Source organism: Agelaius tricolor, unplaced genomic scaffold (genome assembly GCF_023055355.1).
Source record: "Agelaius tricolor isolate 1412-34295 unplaced genomic scaffold, bAgeTri1.0.p SCAF_6, whole genome shotgun sequence".
In the NCBI taxonomy this organism is placed as follows: Eukaryota; Metazoa; Chordata; class Aves; order Passeriformes; family Icteridae; genus Agelaius; species Agelaius tricolor.
Genome location: NW_027269266.1, coordinates 501,168 through 523,727, shown reverse-complemented (window position 1 = coordinate 523,727; position 22,560 = coordinate 501,168). Strand labels below are relative to the sequence as shown.

Genomic DNA, 22,560 nt, shown 5'->3' with positions numbered 1-22,560 from the left:
CCTGAACCATTCCAGGATTCTGTGTTTAAAACATGGAAGCTGCTGGGGTTGTTTGGGTTTGAAATGTGGATATTTCCACCATCTGACACTTCACTGGGATCACCTGTCCCACCTGGCACTCAGCTGTGTGCTCAGGAGTGTTGATGGCAGGGATGCAGCCCTGTTACAGCATCTCTCTGTGAGCAGGAAGGTGGTGGGAGCTGTCAGAAGGATTAAATGTGGCCCTCAGGCTCCTGGAGAAATGCCAGTGCTCTCCTCAGGTGGAAGAGCTGTGTGCATGCCTGGTTTAGACAGCGTGGGCGAGTGTGTGTCATGTCCTGTGTGTCATGTCCCATTTGTCACCTTTTCAGGCTCTTAGGCTCGTGTTACAACCTGTCCAACCTGTGGCTTTAACTCCCTTTTCAGGCATCAGGAGTGCAACCACATTTTGGATCATTCCCATGTCTTCATTCTGACCCTGCACACAGGACTGTGCAGGGGGAGTGCTGATAGTTTTGTTTATTGTTTACTCCTCCAGGACTGTTAAATTCCTCCTAAAATCTGCAGCCAGGCTCCTAAGTCCTGATGAGGATGTCCCTCTTCAGCAATTGCTCAGACACATGATGTCCTCCATGTGCACTGGCCATTGGGCACGGGAGGGTTATCAAAAATGTCTTTACTCAAAGCTGGCAAACTTAAATGTAATTAGACACTCCCCTTCAGGAGACCCTTGGGCAATCAGTGTCCTCCAGCATGTTCTGTTCTTCTGATTCAGCTCTGTCCGTGTGTCCAGCCTGTGCTGGCTTAGGTCAGGATCTCTTCACTTGCTCTCTGTGTGATTTTCCCCATTTTGGTGAATCCTTTTTCCCCATGGCAGTAATGCTCCCTGTAGTTGTCCCAACCTTGCTCTGCTTCACAAATGCCCTGTCCTTTTGTTTCTCACCTTCCTCAGCCAAGGGAGGAGAGATGGTCCTGTCCTGTTGTTTGTCTTGTTGTTGTCACTCTTGAGCTTGGAGTGGCTCCAAACCACTGGGGCACTCTTGACTCCCTCATTTTTAGGAACATTCCTTAGGTCAGGATCTCTTCACTTGCTCTCTCTGTGGTTTTCCCCATTTTTGTGAATCCTTTGTCCCCATGACAGCATTGCTCCCTGTAGCTGTCCTAGCCTTGCTCTGCTTCACTCATTTTACAAATCACTTGTGCTTTTGTTTCCCACCCTCTTCAGCCAAGGGAGGAGAGGTGGCTCTGTCCTGATTTTTGTCAGAGAAGCTCTGGAGTGGTTCCAAACCTCTGGAGCACTCTTGACTCCCTCATTTTTAGGAACAATGACTTTTTCCTTTGTCCTGAGGCTCATTCCTTTTTCCTGAGAGCTCATCCCAGCATGTCCTCCTTCCTGGAAGGCACACCTGGATGCTTCAGACCATCTGTGACGAGCCATTCACTAGAGGGCTCTGATAAAAATGCTTTATAAAGCCATGAGTAATGTACTCATCCAGAGCCTTGACTGAGCCACTTCTGCTCCATTTGAAAGAGGGAACATTCCTTTTTTTGCCCAATGTCTGAATGAACCAAACTCCTCTTGTGCCAACACCTTTGTGTTTTTTTGTGCTCCCCTTTGTGGGGAAGCAGCCCTCTGAGAGTGAATTCTTTGAAATGAGATGTGCTTATGGATTGTTCCAGGAACATACCTGGATTTTCATAGAAAGCTCTGAATAGTGTCACAAACAAGCCCTGTTTAGGGCCACTAGCTTAGAATGGAAGTGATGTACGAACAGTAAAATCATCCTGGAATTTCTCTTAGGTTGGTTTGGTAAAAGATGTGGAAAGTATTGATAGCCAAGCAGGTTAAAACCTTATCCCAAACTGTGTTCTGGAAGGGCACTGAGGTGACTGCTGGATAACACAGCCCATAGGAAGGATTATTTTAAGCATTCCCTTTTTCTTGTTTTCTCTGTTTCCTGTTTCTTTCTCCAGGATGTGATACTGACACCAAACCTTCCACTGTCCCAGGCTGCTCCAAGCTCCATCCAACCTGGCCTTGGACACTTCCAGGGATGGGGCAGCCACAAATTCCATGGACAACCTGTGCCAGGGCCTCCCCAGTGAATCATTTCCTTCCTAATGTCCAATCAAAGCCCACTTCCTTTCAGTTTAAAGCTGTTCTGTAACATTTCCCTTTGCTCTCCTTACCTGAGTGCATGAAAAAAAACCAACCAAACAAACAGTGAGAAGCTGTGGACAGGATTTGCCTCCTCTCCAAACATCCCCAGAGCTCCAGGTGAAGTTGGTTCTTATTCCAGTAGGGATGCAGGGCAAGCCTGGTGTCACTCCAGCCCTTCCTTTCCTGCTGGTGTTGTCACCCTGGGCTCACACTGCATTTCTAAACAACCTCAGGGCTTTCACTTCCCCTAAAACTTAACAGGAGCTGCCTGTTTGTGACCAAAACTGCTGTTCCTCAAACCAAACCACTGCAGCTTTTCTGAGAAGTGGAGAATGCCCAGTTTGCTTTGTCCAGCTCCCTGGTTAGAACTGATCCCCAATACCCAGCCTTGCAGGAATCCTCTGGGGTCCTTTTTTCCAGAGGTTTTGTGGATGTGATGTGTGTGCACCAATCCCAGGCAGTGGGAGAGGTCGAGGAGAGGAACCTCAGGGACATCACTGTGGCTCAGATCAAACTCTAATTTTGTGCCAGGCTCTGCACTGAACTCCCACCTGCCAGGTTAAGGATTCTTCTGGACAACCTGCCAGACTCAGCTCCTCTGGATTTGGGACCCTCCCTGCAACATCCCCACCCAAAAAGCCTCCCAGCTCTCTGGGGAAGCTGGCCAGATCCGAGTTCAGCTCCAGGGCTGAATGTCATGGCAGGTGGACCTGCTGCTGGGGGGTGACATCAGGGTTGGGTTCAGGAGGAAAACAAGACTCAGGTGGCACAGCTGGAATGGACTGGAGTGGAGAGCAGGCAGGGCTGGGTGGGGGCACAGTGGGGTTCCCCAGGGTTGTCAGGGATGGATGGATGGATGGATGGATGGATGGATGGATGGATGGATGGAGACCGTCAGAAATTGGGAACTGAGGTTTTTCAGTCCCTTCTGAGCCTGCATCTGAATTAGGAAATGTTTTTCCTGTGGACAGCAGTGAAGAGGTGGCTGCTCAGGAGATGACTCAGGGCTGGATGAGCAGAAATTCAGGACAGCATTTTCAGCTTACCTGCACATTCTGCTGGAGCCCAGGGCCTTTCCTGAATAGCAGCATGTCAAAGTTGCTGTATCTTGGAATAAAAACCCAGCCTGTGAACAAATTAGAGCCCTTACAAGTATTCACTCAACTCCTTTGTAGGGATCCTGCCAGGTATCATCTCCACAGACGCTTGGAGAGCACTGGGGTGTCACCGACATCTTTTATGGAAAATCCTCTCCTTAGGATTGTTCCTCCTGAGAAGCTGAGAGGCCTCAGGAACAAAATGCAAACAATGGTTATCTGCTGCTGTGGAATGCAACAGACCAATCTGGGATTGGGCTCATGTGGTTGTTTCTAATTAATGGCCAATCACAGTCAGCTGGCTCAGACAGAGAGCCCAAGCCACAAACCTTTGTTATCATTCTTTGTTATTCTATTCTTAGCCAGCCTTCTGATGAAATCCTTTCTTCTATTCTTTTAGTATAGTTTTAATGTAATATATATCATAAAATAATAAATCAGCCTTGTGAAACATGGAGTCAGATCCTCATCCCCTCCCTCAGCCTGAGACCCCTGTGAACACCCTCACACTGGGGGAGGATGGGACTGTCTGGAGGGGAATGATTCTGTTTAGATGAGCCCAGGTCTGTGATGTTTGGCTCATTTAACTTCAGCTATTGGCAGAGTAGGCACCCACCCACCCAGCCTCGGGCTCCCTGGATGGAGCAGTACAAGGCACGTTTTCTTTTTTGCCTATTGTAGACAGTTCCTTCAGTTTGGAGTGACTCCTGCCCTGAAAGTTCCTGCTTCTTTCTTCAGGTGAGGAAGGACAATCAGTGTGAAGATAGATAGATATAGATGTTTACATTACAAAGACACCATTTTTGCCCACAGATCCCCAAATCCTGTTCCTGAGCCCTGGGGGTCAGGCAGGTCTGGATCTGCATTTTCTTTTGTCTTCCTGCTGTTCATGTCCTTGACTGAGCAGATGCTTTGGAGATGAATTTCATCCAGAAGGTTTAAATAGTTTAATGGGTAAATTTTGGGAACATTTTTATTAAAAAGAACAGACTTCCCTCAACCCAATGGGAAAAGGAAATTAAAAGTAGTCAATGATCAGTAGTTCAGGGAAAACTGAAAGATAATTTGCACTCCCGGTAGTGGAGCCCACTTCTTTCCCTCCTTTCTGTCCATACTCTTTTTGGGATAATTTTTGTTGTTCCTCTCTCATTTTCCCTCAGCCATGAAGGATATTACAGCACTTTAATTGCAGATCTAAGCACTGCTGATCCCAGGGTTGCAGCATCCCTCTATTCCAGCCTGGGTTCAGATCCTCACTCTGAGCTTCCTGGAGAGGAAACTCATCCTTGGCTACTCCAGCTGGTAATTTAAGGAGCAGAAGGTGCTCACCCACCCACCAGAGCTGTCTCCTGCTCGTTTGAATTCACTCAGGTGCTGCCTCTCTTGTAGTTGTGTGTCATAACTGAATTTCCAGGGTTCTCTTTGTGACCGTGTTCGCAGGGGTCTTAGGATGAGGGAAGAGATGAGGATCTGACTCCATGTTTCACAAGGCTGATTTGTTATTTTATGATGTATATTACATTAAAACTATATTAAAAGAATAGAAGAAAGGGTTTCCTCAGAAGGCTGGCTAAGAATAGAAAAGGAAGGAATGATAACAAAGGCTCTGTCTCTGACTCTCTGTCTGAGCCAGCTGGGCTGTGATTGGCCATTAATTAGAAACAACCACATGAGCCCAATCCCAGATTGGTCTGTTGCATTCCACAGCAGCAGATAACCATTGGTTACATTTTGTTGCTGAGGCCTCTCAGCTTCTCAGGAGGAAAAATCTCAAGGAAAGGATTTTTCATAAAAGATGTCTGCGACTTTCTCTTCTTCCTTAAAAACCCCGATTCATTTCTTTTTCCCAGCAGAGGCATTTGCAAGCTTGTCCCTAAGGAGTTAAGGAGCACAGCTGCTCAGCTCCCCTTTCCCTGGGGCTCTCCAAGCCCTTTGCAGAACACTCCTTTTTCCCTCAAATCTTCCACAGAAATGGGAGAATCTGACTAAAAGGAGGCTCTGAGCCCCCAAGCTGCTGGATTGATTTGGCCAAGTTGCCTTTGTTTGACAGGATGAGCTGGGAAAGGACATCTGCTTTCCTTGTCCGATGATGGATCTGTCATTGGCAGGATTATGTTTGGCAGGATGATAAAGTGCAGTGGTTTGAGCAGCTAAGTGGGACTCAAGAGATTTGGGAATTTGCCTGGGCCTCTTTTATTTGGGAAAGTCTCCCAGGGACATGAGCTGCTGCCCATGGTCCCTCACTGCTGGTTGGTCACAGAGAAATTTATTTACAACACAAGAGAAAATAACTTTTCTCTGTTTAAAAATCACTGGGTTTGCAAATCCTCCTGGATCGATCCTACAAAGGGCACACAGGAGGTTTGGGGTGTTTTAAACTTGGATTTATCTCGCATTCTGTCTATATTACTGATATTTAACATTTACTTCACGACATTTGTAACATGGTTTTGGATTCTTGCACAATGGTCCTTCAGAAGAGCAAATAATTATAATACTTCATAAATACTCCCTTTTAAAAATTTTATTTTCCCCAGGCCATTGGAGCTTTTGCAGCTTTTGACAGACTTAGTGTTGGAAATTGTGTCACTCATCACTATAGAAAAATATCCTTGGTGTCTTCCTTTTCTCATTCTTGCCCTTTTACACTGTATTTTTTTTGGCTGGCTCAGAGGGGTTTTAGGAATAAAGCTGTATTTTCCTGAGGATGTCTAAAAGGAAAAAAAACAAAAAAGGATCTGAAAATCTAGTTTTAAGACAGAGCTGAATGAAGTTAGGGAAGAAATCAAAGCCAGGGTTGTTTTGAGAGAAGTCCCTTCAGTCCTGTGTTCCTACAAATAAAGAGTATGGATGAAAGGCAGAGGGAAGTTTTATTTCTGATGCTTGAAATAAGACCTGCCTGCTAAAATCTTTCATTTCCTTTGTGGTTCACATGAAGAAAGGGTTAAGAAACTTCACCTCGAGCAGTGACTGAAGTCAAATTACAGAAACTCTTGGAAGGCAACTTGCTCTTGTCTTATTGCATTCCTATTTTGACAGAAGCTCTGGGAAGGTGGGGATGGGGAGAAATTGTCACTTAGAACTGGAAGTGAACCCATGTCCACTTCCACTGAGCTGAACAGGAATGAGTGAGGGGTGGGATTGCATCATCTGAAGACTTTTCAGTTCTTCTCCTCCTTTGTTTGACCCCAAATCCTGTTATCCCTGTGGTCACCCTGCTTCTCATCTCTGGAGTCTCCAACCAGTGAGCCCAGGAATACCCAGGGTGCTGGTTTTAGTTTTTTGGGTTTTTATTTGTTTGGGGTTTTTTTTTGCTTTAGAGATGGGGCAATTGAGGTGTTTTAAATTTTTTTTAGTTTTATGTGAAGGGTGAGACAATGCAGGTGTTATAATTTACGTTATTATAATTAAAAGCTAACTATTATTTAATTATAATACAATATAAGTGTTTCTTGGCTTATCAGCTTCAGCCACACCATGCTGTAAATGCCTTAAAGTCAATAATCTAAAATTACCTCTCATGGGTCTCACTACAATGCATTTTTCCTGTTCTATTTCCCCAAAGTACCCAGTCCTATTTGTAAGGTTATCTTTTGAAACTTGTTTGTAGTTCCAGCTCTCTCTCAACACTGTCTTGTTCTATGGTATTTCCAAATCAGTATTTTTGATCTCCAGGTTTGCACACAGATGCACACACAGTTTGAGCCTTCTGTCAGGCTTGGAGAATTCCCCACAAATGCATTTCCCACACCTGGGACCAGGAGAAAGGGGCACACTGAGGCTCACAGCCCTTCTCCTGCGACTCCCACCTGTCCCTGAGGAGCTGCCACGTGTCCCCTGGATATTCTGGCCCTGCAGATGAGACAAAACATTGCTGCAACTCCTCCAGTCTTGGCAATCGTTGGAATTGTATTTAATTAAGGAGTGTACACAAAGGCTTTATTTGCAGCAGCAGACTGCACAGTAATCCTCTAACAATTCCTGGGATCTGTTGGGAAGGAAAACTCTCATTAATAAAGACTTTGGTTACAACTCCTTGTTGTGTGAGAGTTGCTGCAGAGCTCAGGGCTGCAAGAAATCACATCCAGAAAAACAATCCCTTCATCTTTCTGCTCATGGGTCAGAGTGGGAAAACCCCTGACAAACCCACCTCACCTTTACAGGGTGTTTGAGGCATGCCAGGAGGGATTTGTGAGGGGTGGTTACCACATTTCAGCTTCACCCATACTGGATATTCCCAAGAAACTGGATTCCAACTCAGCCTCTGATGTTAACGTGAGCTAACCAGAGCTTGTTGTGCTTTTTGCTTTATATTTACTTTTTGGATGGGAAAAGTGAACTCATGTGCTCCCCAGCCCTTTGTCTGTGTGGCCAGCTGCCCACTGCAGTGAAAGAGGCCAAAGCCCAAAATCTTTGCCTTTTCCATAGGGAAAAAACCCAAACAGAACAACAGAACCTAGTGAAAAACAGCCTGGAAATGGAGAATTAGTAAAGTGAGTTTGTACAAAGCTGTCTATAAAGTCTAATTCAACTTTTCCAGGAGGAATAGACCAAAGAAAGATCATTATTTAGCCTCTCCTCCAAGGAATATCCCCTTTGCTGGGCACGTCTGACACCTCTTCAGGGCTCTTTCCAACCACATGAGCATTTTGTCACCTGGGGGGGAATGAAGGCAGCTGAACTTGTTCCCTGATGACCCCCAAGCAAAAAAACCCCACACTTTCTGTTTCCTAATGATGTCAAAACTGTGATATTTTTGTTTTATTTTTATTCCATCTGCCTTTGTCAACCTGTATCAGTGACTGCTGTGACACGTGAGGGTTATTGCTGTTATCACTGAGGAGGAGGAAGGAGGAGTGATGGAGTTATTTATTTACTTCTTTAGTTAATGTGCAAAATGAGCCATAAGCTTCAGGTCCTCCAGTGTGAATCTGTTTGTTGACCTTGATTGAGTTAAAGGTCTGTGGACATTAAATTCACACATCACTGACCTTTTCCAGCTCAGTGCTGGGTGTTTAAGTTTGAAGCCATCCAACCACAGGCGGTGGAGGGGGATGAAAGCCTTCAGAGCTGGTGTTTGCTTGCTCTCTGTGGACTTGGAGGAATGGTAAAAAAAAAAAAAATCAGGTCAGACTAAGCCCAGAGCTCTGACTCAGCTAAAAGTGAGGATGATGTGTCCCACTGACAGAGAAGCTGAGATACATCCCACTCTTTTCTTTATGGGATCATAAAATCATTAAGTTTGGGAACGATCTCCAGGATCATCAAGAGCAGTCATTAGCCCAGCACTGCCAAGGCCACCACTGGCTCATGTCCCCAGGGGCCACATCTACATGGCTTTCAAGTATCTCCAGAGGATGGTGATTCAACACTGCCCTGAGCAGCTGTGCCAGGGTTAACCCTTTCAGTGAAGAAATTTTCCCTAATATCCAAGCTAAACATCCCCTGCTGATAATTGAGGCCATTCCCTCTTGTCCTGTCACTTGTTACTTGGGAGCAGAGCCACATCTGCCTGTGCCCTCCTGTCAGGAGCTGTGCAGAGCCACAAGGTCCCCCCTGAGCCTCCTTTTCTCCAGACTGAGCTCCCTCAGCCTCTCCTGGTGCTCCAGCCCCTTCCCCAGCTCCATTCCCATCTCTGGACACTCTCCAGCCCCTCAATGCCCTTCTTGTCACGAGGAGCCCAGAACTGACCCCAGGCCTCACCAGTGCCCAGCAGAGGGGACAATCCCTGCCCCACACCCAGCTCCTGATCCAGTCCAAGTGCCAGCGCCCTTCCTGCCCACCTGGGCACACCTGGGCTCCTGTTCAGCTGCTGTCACCAGCACCCCCAGGACCTTTTCCCGTCCCTCTGCCCCTGCCCTGCAGTTTTGCTTGGGGTTGTTGTGAGCACCTTCTTGCCCTAAAAGCTCACAAGGAGTCAGCACCAGCACCACAAATCCAAGATCTTCTCTATTTTGGTATTTAGCTGCTGGACGCTTTTTACAGAGTTTTGCCTAACATAGATGTATTTTCTTTTGGATTGTATGGCAAAAAAATGATGAGATTTTAAAGATTCTATGTATAATCAAATTTACCTGAGCCTGTCACAAGCCCACTTTTCAAAACTGAGCCTCATTTGTTTTTTAAAGGTGATAAAACCACTTACTCAGGAGTAAATATTGGAACATTGGGGTGAATATACAATTATCCAACTCAGGCATAAGATTTTAGTGAAGGGAAGAAGTGGCAGTGAAGTACTTGCTAATGGGCTTGTTGTAAAATTTACAGCCTAAAAAAATTCAGATCTACTGTCGAACTACAGAGTGCTTTGCCAGCCCTGATCAAAGTTAGAGTAGTATGAATTAATTAATTTATAAAGTGAAAACCAGAGGTATTTATAGATGTGAGATGAATTTGGCAAATGTTTAAGTCCAGAGAGTTAAAACTTCCCCTTGAAAAAGTCAGAATGTTTTGAAAACATTTCAATCTTTATTTTTCCAGCAAGTGTTCTGCAAATCTCTCATGCTTCCCCTCGTGCTTTTTAAAGGTTAAAATAAAATGGCAAGAAGAACTGTAAATCAAAACAAAATAACTCTATGGTATTTCAGATGAGCCAAGATGAAATTTCCAAAGATCTGTTTCCCTTTGGGGAAAAGAAATATTTGAGAACGAAGACAACTCCAAATGATTTCCCTTCTTCTGGTGTTTGTATTTTTATTTATTTTTAATTTGACTAGAAAACCACAATTATTTGTTTATACACTACTAATCAAGGCCCACTCCCAACCTAAAGGAAATTAAAATCTAAACCAAGCATGGCATGAAACAGGGAAGAGAGCAGGATAGGTTAATAGGAAATGGTGAGATTAATTTATTGTGTTAAATTATTTTCTAATCCAAACCCAAATTTACATCAAACAATTGTTCCTTCAAAGGATTGCTGGACTTTTTTTGTCTTAAAACCTTGACTGGCAAATATATCAACAGAGCAATAACTCAACACATTTTGAAACGAGACAGGAAATTATTTTTGTTTTCTTAATTTATTTTCTCTTCCTATTTCTGATGACAATGTATGGTTTTCCCAAAACCCTCAAGAGGGAGCAGTGAATCAATCACTTCTCCTGTGTCCTCATGATCTGTTCCTGAAGTTCACCCCACTGATGCTTTTTCCCACATTACATTTAACAGGGTCAGTATGAACTCAAGCCAAAGCTTGGCTCTCTTGACATGATTCCCTTCTCCCCACCTCTTTGCAGCTGTGTTTCTGAAAATCCAGCTCCATTTTTCTCCAAATCCATTTTTCTCCCTGTTGAATGCCCTTTGCAGTCCCTTTAAAAGAGCTGGGGTTGGGAGCAGCCTCAGTTTCTGGGCATGGCAATGGCCAAGATGTCCTATCAAAGCTGAGAGTGTGTTGGTGACAAGGGGACACTGAGATATGTGTGAGTTCCTTTTTTTTGAGTTAAAAATCACCACTTCCACGTTTTATGAATGAGGCAGTTCATGAATTTCAAGTTGTGAGGAGTCCACAATTAATTACCTGAACATTTATGGCCACTGTTGTATTACAAACACAACTTGATTAGGGCTGACTGAGGAGAAACCACTTGAAGGGGAAAAGCCTTCTCGCTGGAAATTTCCTGCTTTTTAGCTCCTTGATCTCCTAATCTGCATCAGAAATTCTGTTCTTATTTGATTTGGGGTTTGTTGTGCTTTGAGTTAGTGTGAGAGCCAGGGAATAAACCACAAAGCACAGGTCCCACTGGTCCTGGCATAAATATTAAATCTGCCCTGCCCTACATAGCTGGTGGTGCTGGTGAGCCAGGCAGGGTTTCCAGAGCATAGAGCAGCAGAATTGCTCCTCATCTGTTGGAACCCAAAATGCAAGGAACTCTCAGAACTTTGGGCCTGGAAACCAAAGCTTAGGATTAAACCCAGGATTTGATCTGAGGCCTTGGAAGAGGCTCCCAAACTTAGATGACAGAAGCAAGAATGTGGGTTTATAGTTTAAAGCAGAGACACATTAAGCTAAGTAAAGGAAAGTTTAGAGTTTTAGAGTTTAAGATATAGAAAAAATAAAAGTAGTTACAGATGTAAACAAGGAGTTTAGAATGCAGCACTGTAGGTTTGTGTGCCATAACATGGTTGGCTAAGAAAGCTCACACTGTAGCTTGGGTCCATAAGACTAAATATTTAAGGATTGGGTCAAAAACATAAATATCCTTGTTGGCAGTGTTTTATTGGTCAATAACTCCTTAAAAGGTCTTGTAACTCGAGGTTTTGTGACCTTCTGAGCCATGCAGTGAAGATGTGAGCTGAACTCACCCTTCCTGCCTATGTACAAGATAAGAAAATAAACTGCATCATCAAAAACAATTCAGAGGCCCCATCTTGAATCCTTCCAAAGTTCCCCACAAGCAAATTATCCCACTGATCATCAGAAAAAAATAGGTTGTGGGGTTTTTTCCCTAAGGAAATGGAGAGAAATGCTGATTTTTTTACAGCAGCTCTGGGTTGTTCTCCCTCCTCTTGGGCGAACATAAAATAAGGCTGGCTGCAGATCTGTGCAATGGTCCTGGAGAGCTCCAGCTTGTCCCACAAGGCCATGAATCCCCAGGAATGCCTCCCTGAGGGTGGGCTTTGCTCATTGTCTCCTTCTGTGCCCTCCCTGCAGGCGTCCAGCACGCGGCCAGAGTGCAGCATCATGCAGGAGATCGAGGAGGAGCGCAGCCAGTGCCTGGCAGAGCTGACCTGGGACAACCAGACCTCAGGTATGGCAACGCTTCTGTGCCTCCCTGGCCAGCAAACCCAGCTCCCTCGGCCTCACAGCTGCCTTGTCCTGGCCATTTCCCAGCCCTTCTGCTGCTGGAGCAAGGATTCCTCCAGCTGCTCTTCAGGAGGAAGAGAAATAGATGTTTCCAAAGTCAGCCAAGGGTTCGAGCAGCTCTGCAGGTTCCCTTGCAGCCTCCTGGCTGGGAATGCCTGACTGAGGTGTTTCAGTGGGTTCAATCACAGTTGTCCACCTCCTTGAACAAGAATTTTTCCATTTTTTCCTTGGGAACTGAACTGAAAGCCTGAAGTTCTCCTAAGTCTTGGACCACTCTATGGGAAGTCACTGGGACCATCTCCTTTGATTGAGCTGCCCTCCCTTCCCTGTGCCAAAACTGCTCCTGTCCTCGTGGTGGAGCAGAGGGTGCTCCAAGGCTGTGAAGTTTTTCTGGAGTTGGGACAGGCAGCTGAGATCCTCTCCTTGTTCATGGAGCACTCACCACCCTGAGAAATCCCCCTGGAAGGGTCTCCAGTCTTCTTAACCCTCTTCTTGCTTCAATGGTCAGCAAAGGAGGAAGGTTTTGGTGCTGCCCCATCCCATCCCATCCATCCCATCCCATCCCATCCCACCCTGTCCTGCAGCAGAGCTGTCAGAACCCCAAATTAAGGCATCTCTTGGTTCTCTCCCCCTCCAAGTGCCTCTCTCAAGTTACCAACCCCATGTCTGTCAGTAAAGGGAGTGTAGGAACCCAGGTGAGACTGCCAGGATCCAAAAAAAAAAAAAAAAAGGGGGGGATAATTTTGCTGGGAAGATGAATCTGAAATCCTGCTTGAGATTTGCATCCCTCCTCCCAAAAGAGGGAAAAGTGGAAGAGGAAAGTCTCCAACAGTCTGGCAATGTTTGCAGCCAGGCCACAGAGTGAAGGACTGCCCTGATGGAGCAGAATCCTGGGGCAAGCTGATCCCAGGAGGAGCTTCCTGGATGCCAGGAAGGCTTTTGGCCCCTGCTTTTATCTGCTAATGGATGGTTGTCTTTGATTTGGAAGCTGTTTCAAGTGTCCTTGTACATTTAAATGGAGTCTTTTGAAGAAATGTTCCTCTGGAATCCAGTAAAGGCAAAACTCAAGGGTGGATAAAAACCTTCATCTGAAAGCCAGCTAAATGCTTAATTTCATTTTCATGGATATTTAAAGAAATTAAATTAAATGCAATACATTAAAAGGAGAATAAATAGTTGAAGTGATGATACTTTTTCTGCTTTTCCAAAATGATTTTTTCTCATTGGAAAGCATAATCCAAAACAGTTTTTTGTTTTTTTTTTTTACTTCTTTTTTTTTTCTTTTTCTGTAACAACAGAATTAAACCATTCAAAATATTTTTCCCCATTCTGAAGTAAAGACACACAACCATGTTGCAAGTCATTAATCCCAAAGCAAGTATATAGAAATCCTTTGGAGGTTTTTATTCCCTGATGGAATGCTGAAATATTGGACTGGGATAAATCTGCACTTCCACCAGTCACTACTGATGAATTGGACTGATTCAGAAATTGCAGATTTAAGCACAGGAAAATGGTTTTGTCCATGGGTACAGTACTGGAAGTGGAATGACAGAACAATGGGGAATGGCTTCAAACTCAAAGAGAGCAGGTTTAGATTGGATATTAGGAAGAAATTCCTTCCTGGGAGGGTGGTGAGGCTTGACACAGGTTTCCAGATATCAGGAAAATTAATTCACAAACACCAGAGGTTTATGTCCAAAAAGGAGACAGTGGAGTCTTTTTTGTCTTTATTCAAATAAAGGGAGAGGCCATGGGGCATCCCCTGGGGTCTCTCAAACCTTTGGAGGACACAGCCTCCCTTTTTATCCCAATTTCCCATCTGCATTTCCCTTCTCTCTTTCCCCATTTCTGAGGTACTTGAGAGGTTCAGACTCCCCGATACCAAAGATTTCCCTCTAATGTATAACCCTCCCTTTTAATTTTTAATTCTTATGGAATTTAGGGGTTTTTCTTCCCCATTGTTTCTTTCATCTTTCAACATCCACCTTCATTTATGAGCAAACTTGAAGTTTATTTGTAAAAGCAAATATCTTTTTTTCCATTCCTCAGTCAGTGGAATCCTTCCCATTGTTTCTTTTGTATCTCAGTGCTGGTTTTATCTACCAGCAGACCCACAGCTTGTTTGGAAAGACAAATCCATCATTACTCTCACAGAGGAGCTGTGACTGCTCCATCCCTGGCAGTGTCCAAGGCCAGGTTGGATGGGGCTTGGAACAACCTGGGACAGTGGAAGGTGTCCCTGCCCATTGAAGGGGGGTGGAAGGAGCTGATTTTAAGGTCCCTTCCTTTGTGGAAAGCATTTGGCATCCATTTACCCCAAAACATCAGCAGGTATTGAGGAGCTCAATACCTGAATTTATTATCCAGACACTCACAACTGCCCTGGAGGCAAGAGAAAAAGCAAGAATTGTTGGCTTTTAAATGGGTGCTGTGGATGAGTGTGTGGAGAACTCTGTTATGTGCTGTGTGGACAGACAATTTCCAAGTGCCTACATGGGATGTGTTTCCCCTTCAGAGTGTTCACAGCAAGGTGTTTTTCTGGAGTGGGGCCCCCATAACTCAGTAAGTGTGGCTGAGCTGTTAAATCAAACTTTGAACTTCGATGGGTGGGGGCAAGGGGGGAGTTTGCTGGAGAGAAATCTCATGGAGGTGATGATATGAGATCCTATGAAGGTGATGACTGTTTCATCTGAGTGTTGCTGGAAAGAGAAATCCTAGCAAAACTCTGAGGAAAAATATGATTTTAACCCAGTTCCATCCTCCTGTTCTGGGGGATGGAACTGGGTGAAAATCATGTTTTTCCTGGAAAATTGCATGGAAAATTGAAGCTCCCTGTGATCTGCAGTGTTCAACTTTGATTTATGGCCAGGTGGTTGTGTTGCCTTCTGCACTTCCCACACCTTTTCTGGAAAAGGAGAACCACTTGAGGTTGAACGAGTGTTTTGTTATCCTTTCTAATCAAAAGAGTGGAAATAAACACAGTGTCTCGGTACATTCTGGAAAGAAAGCTTTGTTTAGGAGCCATTATCAATTGTATTGATCAGAGGGGCTTAATCACAGCTGTAATTTGATGTGTCAGGCAGATTAGTCACTTGTTAAGAGCACTTGATGGTGCTGAGGTTGATCACTGGCTCGGGTTAAGCAGGTGGATTTCCACTGATAAACAACAATGTCTTTCCTTAACCCTCTTTTTTTTTTTTTTTTTTGTCTTCAAACACCCACCCCTTCCTCACAGGGGCTGAACATGCATCAAATCCTGGTTTCTTTTCAGATTAAATTTCTTCCATTCCTGGAAGTGTCCAAAGCCAGGCTGGACAGGGCTTGGACCAACCTGGGAAGGTGTCCCTGCCCTTGGTAGTGGGTTGGAAGGAGATGATCCATGTAAATCTATTCTCTTTTAGGAGAGTGATTCATTATCTGTGCATTTACCCATATTTGAGGAGGTTTGACAATTGGACTTGATAATTTTAAAGGTCTCTTCCAACCCTGATGATTCTGTGATTCTACAGCCCAGTGCTCACTAAATATTGCCTCGCTCTGATGAGGAGAAGTTTATTTAATTTGTTTTCTCTCGGGTCTCTCGCTGGTCACAGTGACCCTGAGATGTGTTGGAAAGTCTCTTTTCTCAGCCTGGAGGTCGAAGAAGGAGTCAGAGCTCTTCATTTCTCGGTCTCAAGGTTGTTCATTGTTTCTTATCTATAAAATTTTCTCTCCTGTCCAGCCGAGGTCCGTCCAGCAGGACAGACAGAGGCACTCTGCCTGCCCCCAGGGCGGTGTTATCTTTTTATACTAAAAACTACCTGTACAATGTTTACAGTTACTTTCCAATACCCATCACCTGTGTTAGACACTGAGCTTCTACTCTAAACCAATCCAAAAGTGCCACCATCACAGCAGAAGATGGAGGCCAAGAAGGAGAAGGAGAAAGGCTCGACATCCCCAGATTCTTCCATCTTGCCCCCTGAACCCCCATTCTAAAACCCCCAAAAATCTATTTTTCACCCCATGATAGATTCATTATCATTCTACTTAAATTTTGTGGCTTGCAATTCTTCATATAAGGTTGATAATTGTTTTTTCCAAGGGCTAAATCAAAGGCACAGGGGTCTTGGGCTCTGTGCCAAGGTCTCTGAGCCCCCTGGGCAGGGTCTCAAGTCCTCCAGGGCAGCCAGAGGAATTTCCTGGGTTCCCACAGTTTTCCAGCACAGGAAAGGCTGCAGAGGATGCAGTGCGGGGGAAATCCACAGGGAAAAGCAGTTGAAGCTGGCAGTGTGTACAGAGGAGAACCAAACAGCACCAGGATCAAAGTCTGGGCATTTAAGGAAGGTTGTTACCATCAGAGGACACCCAGCAGCCTCTCTGCAGGTCTACAGGAAGGAGAGTTTTATGACTTGGTGGCAGAGCTTGCCCAGTTTCTGGAAGGGTGTGTGGGGTGCGGCTGTGTTGGAGGACAGGGCTGGATTTGGTGAGCAGGACTGGCCTTGCACTGCTCTGCCCTGGTGTTCTTTCCATGCTGAAATACCTGGCAGAGACATCAAATGTGTGAGAAATAGCTACTCACTTTTCATAGTTCAGGAAGGTTTATTAAACTTTATCAAAAATAAAACAGGGGACTGAATAAAGAATAAAGGTCACAGCGCTGGGAGCAAAAGATTTTCCCCGCCATGTGCTCAGCCCCCTCACAATGGAGGTTTTCCCTTTTAACCCCTCCCAAAGTTCTGTCCATCAGCCCCTTCTTTGCTGTCCAGTGGTGGAGATCTCCTCCTCAAATCCTGATTGGAGGTCAGATGTCCCCACAGTGACAAGCCAGCCCTCCCAGGTGTCCCAACTCCAGCTGTCCCTTGATAACCACGTGAGGGGGTACAACATAACTGTAAATCTATAAAACTTTTCTTAACCTATATACGTGAGATTTGTCTATTAATTGTGAGAGTCGGTCATGGAATTACTCATCCATCACAAATGCAATATGTGATTCAACACAGGAGTGGGTTCTTTGCCATTAAAATCAAGAATAGGTAGACAGAGACCAGATTCACATGGCACAGGAATGACTTTTGGTGATGGATTTTCACTTGGTTTTGGGTTTCTCTGCTTTGTTCTGGCCAGGTGCAGGCAGCTCTTTCAGGATGTGATGAATCCTGTTCAGATTGTCTTGCCTGCTGTCAAAATATTTAAAATGAGGGGATATTTAAATACTTAAAATTTTAATGAGCAGCTCAAGTGTGTAGGGGAAAACAACAGATTTCCTAGAAAATCTCTGTGCTGGCGTTCAGTGGCTTGGAGAGAATTTGGCCAGATGAGGTGAAATCATGGCAAAGGGGTGGAACAAGTTGACCTTTAAAGGCCCCTTTCAACACAAACTATTCCATGATTCTGTATTTCAGAAGGGAGGAATGCAACCCCAGCCTCACTGAAGATTGGGATTTAGCTCCAGGTGCTTTTTGCAGGATATATGAGTGCAGCACGGTGGCTGCTCAGCTGACAATGCCCTGAGCAGCAGGAGGGAAGCTCTCCCAAGGGCTGGAAGAAGAGGATTTCCTTCCCAGCCTCACAGACAGAGGCAAATCCCTCTCTCTGTTGAGCTCCTGGTGGCTGCAAGGCAGGAATCACCACCACTGCATTGCTTCCTGCTGACTTCTTTCACTTGCCTCTTTTTTCATGCACAAAGGAGTAATTCTGCTTTGGTTTTGGTTTGTTGGTTGTTTTTTTTTTTTTTGGAGAAAGCTTCGCTTCTCCACGGTTTTAATTTACAAACAGTTCAGCTTAAACTGAAGCACACAAATGAAATGATAATAAATTTTAAAAAGTAGCCCTCTCTTTTTTAAAAAGGCAGGAAAATCAATCAGGCCTAGGTCGGCTGGCTCAGCTCATTATCTGTTTATCCCATTATTGCTAATTAATTTGCTCTGCAATCAGATACTCCTTCAGAAGCAGGAGAGTTATTTAGGGATAACAGCTGAATAAGGAACCATGACTCCTGTCTGGGTGGGATGAGCAGCTCTGGAGACCAAGAGCTGTGCAGGGGGCACGGCCTTTGTGGAATCACAGAATCATGGAGTGGTTTGTGTTGGAAGGGACCTTAGAGATCATCTCCTTCCAGCCTCCTGCCACGGGCAGGGACACCTTCCACTATCCCAGGTTGCTCCAAGCCCCATCCAACCTGGCCTGATGCCCCTAGTCCTTCAACACTGCACTCTTTTGTTTGCACTCTGAGCCTTTCTGTCTTGTAAACAGAATAAAACCCAATAAAAAAGTCTAAAAAATGGAAAATGGGGGAAAAATAGTGGCATTCCCCCTCCCAATACCTGTTCACATCTGCTACCTTGCACATGCCTCACACTTGTTGTGAGATAGAGATGAGTTCTGCAAGCTCATCATCAGCACTGTGGCATGGGAAAAAATCCAGGTGGGAAATGGCCCTGCTGTTTAAACTCTGAATATTGCTTTTGCTGCTCCACAGTGAAGACTGGCTAAAAAAAAAGCCAAATTTGGAGCCTGGGGGGGGGGGGGTCTCTGTCAGTCCCCCCCGAAAGAAGTCAAATCAAGTTTGATGGGAGGAGAAGCAGTGAACATATGGAAATTAAAAATCAAGCTGGAAAAAAACATTGATGGAGTTTAAATTAGGAGCCTGTTTATTCATCACCATCTGTTTATAGTGCAGCAAGATAAGAAATAATTAATAGTTCCTTGCTTGGAAAAGTTCAAGTGAATTCTCACCTCCCCATTGCACGAGCCCTCCTGGGGCAGATGAGGTGTCAGTGGGATTTGTGGGACAATCCTGTTATCAGCAGCTCTCCAGGTGCTGGAGAAGGCTGATCCAGCTCAAAAATTCCAGAAAGTGCCCAAAGCAGGGTGGGGAAGTCTGTGGATGTGGCACTTGAGGACGTGCATCAGTGGTGAATGTGGTGGTGCCAGGTTGGTGGTTGGATTTGGTGACCTTAGGGGTCTTTCCCAACCTCAAAGACTCTGTGATTCTGTCATTTCAGAGCTGTGTAGAGCTCTCATGAGACTTGTACCACATCCATCAGCCTCTTAAAAAACCCTGAGACAACAGGAATGGCATTAAATGGCAGCTGCTGGACTGCTAAATCAAACTCTCAATCAAACCTCTGTCAACATACTCAAAAAAACCCAGTTTAGCTCAGTCTGAAATGTGTTTGAACTTGGTGGTCTCTCTAAAGGCAAAAGGACCTGCTGGACTTTTTGCTATATTCTCTTTTATTAATTTTTAATTAATTTTTTTTCCTATTATTCCAGCCTAGGTGATACAAAGGGTCTCTCAGTTTCGTTCTTGCTCTGACCAGCAGCACTGGGCATCTCCCAGAGGTGACATCAGTCCCCTCCATTCCTTCACAGGGTCTCCTCTCCTTCAACAGTAGAAAATTCAGCCATGGGACATGGAGACCTTAAACCCCAGACTCTCATGTAGGATCAGTACCAAAGTCAAGCTCCCTTTTATTTATCAGGAATTTTTTATCCCAGTTCTTTGGCAACGATCAAGATACACAGTAGGACAGGTCCTTCCAAATGGTCTTCCATCACCATGGGACTCTTCCCAAACACCTTCATGCTGGTGGAACCCACTCCCTAAAAAGTCAAAATAAAAAAAAAATCAGCCATGGGTTTTTCAAAGGAGAACTTTTGCAGGTTCTGCTGTGAAAGCTGGCCCCTGAAACATGAGGAAGGAGCAGCATCGTCACAGTGGTAAAACCAGCCCCAGACTTTGGTGTTGGCTGATCCAGCCTGAAGCTGATGCTGTTCTTCCAGACCAGGAGTTTCTTTCTGAGCAAACAGTAATCAGCAAAATTTTCCCTAAAAATGGTTCTTTTTCTGTCCATCTTTGCTCCATGGACACACAGCCATGGCATGGGAATGACTTTTGGTGATGAATTTTCACTTGGTTTTGGGTTTCTCTGCTGTGTTCTGGCCAGGTGCAGGCAGCTCTTTCAGGATGTGATGAATCCTGTTCAGATTGTCTTGCCTGCTGTCAAAATATTGAAAATGAGGGAATATTTAAATATTAAAAATTTTAATGAGCAGTTCAGGTGTGTAGGGGGAAAAAACCCCCACATTTCACAGAAAATCTCTGTGCTGGTGTTCAGTGGCTTGGAGAGGATTTGGCCAGATGAGGTGAAATCGTGGCAAGGGGGCTGAACAAGATGACCTTTAAAGGTCTCTTTCAACCCAAACTATTCCGTGATTCTGTATTTCAGAAGGGAAGAATGCAACCCCAGCCTCACTGAAAATTGGGATTTAGCTCCAGGTGCTTGGGATTGGGATTTAGCTCTACCTCTCCAGTGAGCACTGCTAACTCCCAGTTGAATTTTGGTGATTTAGTGCTAAACATGGTGGTGCTGGGTTAACTTTTGGCCTCAATGCCTGCAAAATGTTTTTCCAACCTCAAAAATTCCATGTTTCCAACAGTGGTCCCTCAGTTGCTTGTCTGAGCCCCCCACCCACCCACCTGATGTGCAAACATCCACCAAAACCAGGATGAAATTCCAGCACGGACCCACACAGCACCTCATCACCCCCCTGCTTTTCACCTTGACCTCACCTTTGCACAGATATTAAGATGTTCCAAAATCTGTTTTCTGCCTTAAAACACAGCAGGGGTGGAGGCTTTGCCTTGGTTTTGCTGCTGCTGACTCCTGGCTGGAATCTCTCTAAGAGGCAGCAGGGTTTGTTTGATTTGGGAACAGCTGCCCCAGGGTTTGTCAGGATCAGCAGCCACTTAGTGGACATACATTTATGTTGGAAAAGGCATTTTAGTTTGGAGAATGTGCCACACTTTTAAATGCCAGCAGAAGTTTTGGTTCCTTTCTGTGTTTTTAACATGGGATAATAGATAAATGCACACAGCCTCAGCCATATAAAAGTTATAAGGAGAAAGTGGCATTGGTGCAATGGAAAATAAATTCCAAGTATTTTCAAAGCTCTGGATAGTTAAATTAATAATTTAATCTGGAGCTCAGATTAAATCCATCTATGCAGAGGTTTTGTTTCTGACAGCAGCCTGTGTTTGTCCCTCTCAAATCCCATGAGATTTCTGGTTAAAAAGTCTCTCCTGCCTCATCTTTTCTTTTAGTTTTTCCATTAATATTGACTTTATCAGAGCACTTCCATGATGGTCTCCACCCTTTCTACCTGGGGAATATTCAGGGAATATCCTACCTGGGGAATATTCAGAAAATATTCTGAATATTCTACCTGGAGAATATTCTACCTGGGGAATATTCAGAAAAGCCTCTTGGCTTTTCCCAACTTCACACACCAAAAGTGAAGCTGGGAAAAGCCAAGAGGTTGAGCCACTCGTCTTTGCTCTGAATTTCTCTCTGGAGATGCCAATATGGGACAAAGCATCTAGGAAGGTCCCTAAATTCAAAGTCTGATTCTCTATAAATCCAGTTGTCCACAACTCCTGGAAGAGCAGAGGGATTTGAGTGAGGAAACCCTGGAATAATCCTTTATTCATGCTCTGTCTCAGAGCACTGCAGATCTTGTTTAGAGGCTGCTGAGGAGATAAGTCATGGTTTGGCAACACCCTGTGTAAACCTTCTTAAATCTTGGATCTTTTCTTTCAGTTTACATCTTCTGAGTTAGGCAGAAGGGCTCAGCTCAGAAATTTGATTTATGAAAAACAGGGATTAAAAAAACCGAGTGTTTATTTAGTTGGTTGGTTAAAAAAGGCTGAAAGATTACAAACTTTTTTTTTTAAATGAAATTATTTCCCAATAGATGTTGTTGATGGAAAATCTCAGGATTTTCATGCTTAAAAACCACCCTCCAGCAACAGTCACTGGTGATTTCTTTCATGTTGATTAGACTGGCTCAGTCTGGAGGCTTTAAGGTGAGGTTTCCTTCTTATGTCTTTGGGTCAAATTTCTCCAAACATTTAGGGAGAAAGTTATTTTTTAATATATTCCTGTTGAGTGCTTGGACAGCTTCTACTTGCAGAAGTATGAACCAGGTTTTATAGTAAATAATGGATTTCTTGTTATAGAACCATGGAGTTGTTAAGGTGGAAAAAACCTTTAAGATCATCAAGTCCAGCTTGTGGGAGAAATGAAATTTTGGACTTGCCACAGATGTTGAGGCAAAGTCCAAAGCACACTCTTTTCCCTTATCCTGAATTTTGGGATCCTTTTTGCTTTCTGGGATTGCTTTTCTGCTGAACTGGGGCTGCAAATCCCTCAGTGAGTGATGAGCAGAGGAGCACCAGAGCAGCAGCAGAGCTCAGGGGTGCTGGGAGGGAAATGCCACCGTGCCAGGGGTCACAGCCTGGCAGGATTGTGGCTTTCCCCCAACTGCTTGGATTCTCTGTCTCATCCTGCCTGCAGGGCTGGAGGCAGAGCAGGCAGCACAACAGGCAAAAAAAAAAAAAATCCAAATTAAACACAAAGCTGTGGGAAGCTGGAAGGGGAGCTCTGGTGGGGTTGCTGCAGAGCATTCTGGCAGTGGTGATGTAAATAAAAAATTGAAAATGTGATGAGGTGGAGCTGGGGGACGGA

General features: G+C 44.6%; 1 protein-coding gene across 1 annotated transcript in view; it reads left to right on the top strand.

Moving 5' to 3' along the window:
* VIPR1 (vasoactive intestinal peptide receptor 1) overlaps nt 1-22,560 on the top strand; it is a 121,358-nt gene that overhangs the window by 33,845 nt on the left and 64,953 nt on the right. Inside the window, exon 2 of the mRNA XM_071428489.1 lies at nt 11,891-11,987. Within this exon, the coding sequence (XP_071284590.1) occupies nt 11,891-11,987 (97 nt within the window). The remainder of the gene's footprint in view (nt 1-11,890; nt 11,988-22,560) is intronic.